This window comes from Peromyscus eremicus, chromosome 2, assembly GCF_949786415.1.
Source record: "Peromyscus eremicus chromosome 2, PerEre_H2_v1, whole genome shotgun sequence".
Classification (NCBI taxonomy): Eukaryota; Metazoa; Chordata; class Mammalia; order Rodentia; family Cricetidae; genus Peromyscus; species Peromyscus eremicus.
Window position 1 is genome coordinate 77,397,513 of NC_081417.1, and position 8,020 is coordinate 77,405,532.

Consider the following 8,020-nt stretch of genomic DNA (forward strand, 5'->3'; position numbering starts at 1 on the left):
CTTCTGTCAATTCATGTTCTTCAGAATTCTGTTATCTTTGAAATCATCCTCTACTTTCAAGGGGCTTTCTCAGGTTACATTTTCCAGTTAATTAATTTGGCTCTGAAGTATGTGTTTATGGTGCAAATAGTTGTAATTTCCCCCTCCTTGCTCTAAGGATTCTTATTACTCTTAGAGTTCCCCTCAATTCTTTGGAATCCTAGTCTTCCTTGATTGCTGCCATTGCCTTGGAGGCTCCACTGTTCAACTTTTCATGCTTCCTTGTCGGCCATTTTTGTTGGCCAATTCGCTGGCCATAGTTTGTCCTTGACTTCTGGCAGGCTACATGATAAAGACCAGATTGGCATCATCTTCTATTTACTACTGGGTTCAATTTTAGTGGCTAATAAACATAGACAATGGATGTCTGTGGAACGTTCAAATGCTCTTGGAATGCAAGTCAGTGAGCATCCCCTATGGGTATAGAAGCACTGAGGTTCCCCGGAGACAGCACCCTTTACCCAGTGATCTGGGTGAAATTATAAAGTCTTGAAGTCAAGTCCTCAGCAAAGGGTGTTGACAATGGACAGAGTAAGGCTGTCAGTTTCAGTAACAAATCAATCCACCAAGATGTCCAAGTAAGTCTGAACTCCAGAAAAATCAATTACTACTCTTTACATATACCTATGTCCCAACTCTAGTACTCTAGACAGAGTAGCTTTGGAGACCAGGCAGTTGGAGGGAGGTCCTCAAGGCCTTGATTTGCTCTTCTCTTTCCTTGGAAAACCTCCTCCTGCCCGCCTTGTGAAGCCTCTGGAGATCGGGGCTACGCCGTCATAAGAACTAGAAACTCAGGTAATGGAGATGGCCAAATGGGGTGATCTGACACACTGCTCTGTCTTTGGTGGAAGCCTTGACCCCAACTGATGTTCCCATTCTCTTTCTCACCGACTTGACTTGGCTTCTTGGAATCTCACCATAATAAATGCTCCACTTTCTAAAGCTGGAGACATTTGAGTTGAGGAGCTCCCACTGAAGGATTATGGCGTGACTCAAGCTCTGTCTTGTGGTAGGAATTTAGCCCTCACTCTGACAATCCCCAAACTTGGCACCAGTCCTGATGTTCTTGTTACCCCACCTTCACTACTGAAGTTGGAGTAACCTGTCTGTTTACCTCTAGACCAGCAGTTCTCAACCTGTGGGTCATGACCCCTTTGGAGTCACAAATCAGATATCCTGCATATCAGATATTTACATTTACATTACAATTCATAACAGTAGCAAAATTATAGTTATGGAGTAGCAATGAAAATAATTTTATGCTTTGGGGGGGTCACTACAACATGAGGAACTGTATTAAGGGGTCATGGCATTAGGAGGGTTGAGAACCACTACTCTAGAGAGACCTTTTCTTTGCTTGTTTATCAAAGGAATATGAATGGCATAGTTTGCAATGATGAGGTCAGTCAAACTTAGCAGTTCTCAACCTTCCTCCAATTCTCACTTCCTTAGGCATATGAGCAAATAACTGACTGGCCCCTTAGACTCTAAATTGTGAAAGTCGGGCAAGACAACCAAGAAACGACATGACCTGGCCAGACTGCGTACCTCTGCAGAAGCTCTCTGTCCCAGACCACAAACCATTGGGCTGACACAAATGAATGCTGCTTCCCACGAGGTCAAATCCAGGGCGACATCGGACCCCACAGGCTGCGTTGAAGTGGTTTCTGCAAGTGTTTTGTATGAAAAAGCCATTTTCAGGAGGCTTCAGAGCAGGGCAGTGGACAACTAACAGAGAGAAAAGCAAAGAGCACAGTCAGATTTTGTCTATGGAACTGTAGTGTTTCAGTATATTTAACAAGGCATGCCATGTGTCTATTGGTCTGTCTGTCTGTCTCCATATATACATCTATACTTACAGATCTTAATTCCCCACAGTGCTCCCATTTGACCCATCTGATTTCTAAGTGTGTTTGGAAGAAGAATCCCTACATATGACTCCCCGTAGGTATTTATTACCAATTAAAATGTAACATAGGCGGAACACTTCAGACTTCAAAGGGCTTTATTTTGATACTGGTATAGATAAATGTAAGCTTTCCTAGGCTTTCTCCCCCAGCTTTGGGGCTGGACCCCAGGACCTCATGTGTGCTAAGCATATGCTCTACCACCAAGCTATGCCCCTAGTTCTTGACTTTCATAGATCATTAGCTATTTTCTCTCTTAATTAAGGTAGAATAAAATAATAAAGAAATAAAAAGCCAAGTGTGGTAGCACACATCTTTAATCCCAGTACTCAGGAAAAAGATACAGCTTTTATCATGCATTATATACTATGTTAATATTTTCTACTTTTGACATGATGGAAAAATATTTACGAAACAAACTTTTTTTAAAAAGTGAATTTGAGCACTACCAGGTTATTTGCTTATTTGCTGTTCAGATTCATTGCTGAAGTTGTAGCATTCTTCATTTCTAAGAACTAATCCATGCTTTCTGCAATCACATTACTCCTATGATCTAGGATCCTTTCTCTGGAGCAGGATGCCTATGTGAGTGCTAATAAATGCTATGTAATACAAGCAAATGACCCACCCCCACCCCCACCGCAGTGTGACCAAAGACAGGATGTTAGAGACTATCCTAAATGAGTCTGGTGCAACCACCACTCTGCACCACAGAGCTCAAGGTCAGCTTTCTATTTCCTGTTTGTTCGAAGTGGGTGGCTTACCCTGACAGGTCTGACCAAATGTGCGGTACCCCTCTCTACACACACAGTCTTCAGGGGATGTGCTTCCGGGTGGAGAGGTGTGGTTTTCATCGGGACATGGGATGCACGTGCTGATTCCTCCTGGAGAAGCTTCAGGCTTATATGTCCCCGATGGGCAAGCTGTGGGCAGACAAGCAGCCAGAGAAGTCCATTTATGTGTAATGTCCATAGAAACTTAGAAAAATGTGAAAACAATGGGGTGGAGATAATCATTCTACATAGAAATAATTACTATATAATTCAAGCAAAAAAGAAACTTTTAAAAAAGATTTATTGTATTTTTATTTTATGTGTGTGTTTTGCCTGTAGATTTGTATGTGCACCATGTGTATGCAGTATCCACAGAGGCCAGAAGAGGGCATCAGATCCTCTGGATCTGGAGTTATAGATAGCTATTGGTTGCCATGTGGGTGCTGGGAGTCAAACTCAGGTCCTTTGGAAGAACAGCTAATGCTCTTAACCACTGAACCATCTCTTCAGCTCCAAAAGCAGCTCCAAAACCCCCTAAAGGCTGACATATTTTGTTTGTTATGTGCAGGGTATGAAAGCCTCTCTGGCCTACAACTGGTTTCTGTCATAAAATATGACATTACGCCATGCCTGGGTTGATTTTTTTGCAAAAACTCAATATAGCAGTGTATGTTAAGGGACTCCCAGGACTCAATGACACTCAATAGATTAAGCAAATCATAGCACACAGGAAATCTGTGTTTCATCTCCCCCATTCCGTGCAGCCACTCCCCCTCTACCCCAAGGTCCCCATTCCCCCTCGGTGCGGATGTGCAAAGGCACTGGATCGTTTCTGTCGGAAGCACTTGACAAGAGATGAGGAGAAAGTGAAGGGCTACAGTGAAAAACGCAACTGATGGGAAAAGGTCCTTTGAAGAAAAAGTAATGAGAGAGCCCGATTCTTCAGGCTCACAGGGAGAGAAGATGAAAAGCGGAATCTAATTGACCGTGCTTCAGTCACCCCTCTGTACTGACAGTGTGTGACTTTGAATTTGTAGCTTCTGCCCTTTGGGGCTGCCCATCTGTGAAGCAGCTCGAGAATAAGACATTCAATTACAAAGGGGACTTGGCGGCACTCAGCTGAGCAATTAAATGAAGCACAGCCACGAGGTGGGTTTGATTATTGAGAAAAACCACAACCGAGGAGCATGTATTTCCAAGCCCAAAGCATGAAGTAATCACATCAAAAGTAAGAATCATAATATAATGCAGCTATTAGGAAAACAACCACGGCTCTAAAATTCATCTCATTAAGAAAAGACCATCAAACTCCGTGGCACATGCTAGAAAATTCTAGCTCTGAATCCACTTAAAACTTTAAAAATGAGGGAGACATTGAAAAATACTAATACCGCTCTTGGCCTATGAAAAACAGTTGGGCATAAGGGAAGGGACTATTACTTCAGAGCATTTTGTTCATGAGTAGTGAAGTGCTGTTGAATTACACATTATACCAGACATATCTTCACCCCAATGTTGAGGATTAGGAACCTCAGGTTAGTGCAAGACAGCAAGGGCTCCTTTGAAGGGAAGCTGGCGTTTGCAGGGGAGCCAGATGGAGATAAAGGCAGTCATACACAAAAGCAGTAAATTACAACTGCAGAATGAATCCTGCCACTGGGGATAACTGACAGGCACAGAAATGCAGGACAGCGGAGCTGAGCAGGCACTGCTGTAGTCATTGTTCCGATATCAAGGCTGAGACTGGAAGGTGCACAGCAGTATCCAAGCGAAAGTAACAACAGTCACACCCACCAGGAAGGAAACATACCACAAGTTTATGAGAAAAGTCGAGAAGACAGTGATGAGAATCGGGCAGGTCCATCCATTCTTCAGTGCAAAAACAAATGCCAGGAAAGAAAAGCAGCGTGGATTAAGGTAGACAGCTGTGTACAAGGAAGATAGGTATGTAAAAGGATATTATGAATCCAAATAGTCATAACACCGGGCAAGAATGAAGGATGATATGTGTGACTTTAGGGGGGAAAAAAGATGTATTTCATTGGCTAAGAAGGAAATCAAAATCAAGAACACAAAATTGTGGAAAATAGTGTTAACTAAACTGTTTGAGAATGAGAAACTACTTTTGGAACATGTAGTAACATTCTAGTATCACACTAAAATAATTGTGAAAATTGAAACAAATGTCAAGTAAAACTCCCTTTTCTTAAAAAATACATGATAAGAGAGAAAATGATTCTGCATAATATAAAGAAGAAAGATTTAAGAGATGAGAGAAACAGGTAGATAAGAGGAAGAAAGCAATCCATTCCAGATATACCAATATGATGAAATGGAAAGAAAACACAGGATCCAATTTGTTTATAAAAAGACTTGTGTAACTATGAATTGGAAAAGAATGTATGACTTCCAAGCCAGCAGAGAGAAAATACAAAGAAATCTGAACAATAGGAACCAAAAAAGAGAGAAGAAATAACAAGGAAGACTGAAATACCAAAGTCCATAAATGAAGGAGGCAGAGGCAAAGCCAAACAGATTGGTTATCACAAACAGGCAGTTAATTTAACCCTGTGGATAAGATAGAAACCTGAAATATGTCAGACTTACAGTTTGAAAATAGCATGCTGTTAAAACATATGTAAAAAAGCTTCAGAACGTCCTGGTGAAGGAAACAAATTACCATCTCATGGAGAAATAAAACCATGCGAAGAAGAGCCTGGTGCTGTGACATACACCTTCAATCCTGGCACTGAGGAGGCTGAGATAGAAAGATTGCGAGTTTGGGGCTACCCTGGGCTACATGACAAGTCCCTGTAGAGATGGGGAGAAAGGAGGAGAAAGAAGAATGGGGGTGGGACTGGTAAAAACACAAGACAGAGATGAGTGCGCCAATAAAGTGATGAAGAAGGAAGCTTTTCCTGAGGAAGAAATGTGTGCTGCCGACAATCACAGGGCAAATGGTTTATTGCTTAGAATGAAGTGAAAATGAATGGCTACCTTTTAACTTGGCAACATCTCAAATGATGTTAGCACCTCCTGTGGACAGGTGTGTGAGGAAAGGGCTTTCTTCTGAGTCATGAAAAACGTGTAATGTTTCTATAGGGTAAACTGAGGGAATTCACTGTAAGTCTCACAGGGCGCATTCTCTTTAATGAGTTCGTTTCTAAAGGTGTTTCAACTAAATAGAACCAAGAATGTACACTAGACACTGTTGATTATTGTACAGCATTGAAGACGATGCAAATGTTCACAGAGAAAGGCTTTGTTAAGTTCTTAAGACACATCCAACCAATTAGGCAGTAGCCATAGAAGTATAATTCCCAAGCCGGGGAGATGGGGCCTCAGTAAAGTGCCTCCTGTGTGAGCCTGAGGACCAGAGTTCACACTGTTAATCATCTGGGTACAAAATATCCAAACACGGAAGTACACATCTGTAATCCCCATGCTGGGGTGTGTGGAGACAGGCAGGTCACTGGAGTTTGCTGGTCAGCCAGGCTAGCTGAATCAGGGAGCTCCAAGTTCAAAGACAAAAAAGTCGAGAGCAAACAGTAAAGGAGGGCACCAGACACCGACCTCTGGCCTCCATTGGCACTACATATACCCTTCACGTGTACACGAGTATCTACACAAATATTCTCCTCTCTCTCTCTCTCTCTCTCTCTCTCTCTCTCTCTCTCTCTCTCGTGCTATCTCTCTCTATCTCTTTCCTTCAAATAAAGGAGTCAAATATTAATTAATATTTTCTAAATATCTTAAAATTTATTTTATTTTTATATGTAGGTGTTTTGCCTATGCACGTATGCACACTGTGTGTATACCTGGTGCTCCTGGAGTCTAGAAGAAGGCATTGGATGCTCCAGAACTGGAGTGACAGATAGCTGTGAGCTGACATTTAGGTTCTGGAATCAAACCCAGATCCTCTGGAAGAGCAGCCAGTACTTTTCGTGACGGAGCCATTTCTCCATCCACCATTCAGTAAATTTTGAATCAGCTCCCCGGCTCATCATTTCCCAACCATGCGCATGGGGGGTGTTCTTCTCGTCTCATGAGTGTGTTGTAATCAACAGATACTTCAGCACTTGGTGAATTTGCCCCGCCCCCACCATTCTTTCCCTTTCTTGTCCTCCACCCAGCTTGTCTTTGCATGTTTCCCTTTCTCTAAGCGAACTTCCGGCATCCTCTAAGACTCTCACTTATTCTTCAAAGTCTCCCCAGCTCTTTTGACAATTATGCCCCTTCTCTTCTGAGTCCCACAACACATCACCATCCCCTGCACTCTGCTTCCAGCATGTGTAACAACTTAGTTGTCTCTTTCTTCAAGTGGGCAGCACACTTTGGTAAGTTCACAGACTTCTCCAATTCACTGGATCCCACAGCTGTCTATCCCACTGACTCCATCAGCAGTCATCCAATCAGAGGAGGGCAAGAGAAAACAGCATCTGCCAGAGGGTGGGCCTAGGTGGAGGCCACACTAAAATGTGAAGGGCAACAATGGGCTGAAATGAAAAGATGTTAGACTTGGAAGCAAGACAATCGACTCACAATCTCGCCTTTTCCATTCACAAGCTACGGGGTGCTGGAATATGATTTTTCATTTTCTATTTCTGTAACGTCAGGAAGTTAAAGCTATCGATGTCTAAGGTCTTTCCAAAAGTAATATGTGAAGATTCCATAAATAGAATAGGAAAAAGCAATCTGAAGAAGTCTTCACAAAGGGCAGTCAAATTCTGGATGCAGATTTGATATTTGACATTAAAAAATAATATAACTAGAGGAGAAACTAACCCTACGTTAGTATTTGCCAAACCTCCTTGAATACAAGGGTTTACAATATTGGAGAATAGTGCTTGGGATAAAAATATCTAAAAGCACATTTGGAAACACATTGTGAAATTCACAGTGATGATGGGAAACAGACTTCAGGAGAACTATTTAGAGGCATTACACAATCCTAGGGGGAGAGGTGTAATCAGCTTCCTGGACTTTCAAGGGAGAAGCACATCCTCATCCCAAACTAAGCAAAGTTGAAAAGATGAAATAAATCTGTGGTTTGAGCAAGTTTTTCAAGGCTTGCTAGAGGTATGTGGTTTTGTTTTGTTTTCTGTTTAACACGCAATGCTCCTGGAAGTAAACAAAATATTACTTCTTAACTTCTCTCATTGTTGTTGTTAAAATAAACACTTTCTCTTTTCAGAAACATGTTGGTGGTTAGTAGCTACTATTACTGGAAGGGTGAGTCTTGTTCTCATGTACAAACATCAGATCTTTCTTCAGCTGACAGTGAATTCCTTTGACTGAAGT

At 42.0% G+C, this 8,020-nt stretch overlaps 1 protein-coding gene across 1 annotated transcript in view; it reads right to left on the minus strand.

Annotated features, from left to right (window-relative positions):
- Svep1 (sushi, von Willebrand factor type A, EGF and pentraxin domain containing 1) overlaps window positions 1–8,020 on the minus strand; it is a 178,256-nt gene that overhangs the window by 114,850 nt on the left and 55,386 nt on the right. The window contains exons 4-5 of the mRNA XM_059254397.1: window positions 2,711–2,869; window positions 1,588–1,767 (exon numbers count right to left, since the gene is read on the minus strand). Coding sequence (XP_059110380.1) covers window positions 1,588–1,767; window positions 2,711–2,869 — 339 coding nt within the window. The remainder of the gene's footprint in view (window positions 1–1,587; window positions 1,768–2,710; window positions 2,870–8,020) is intronic.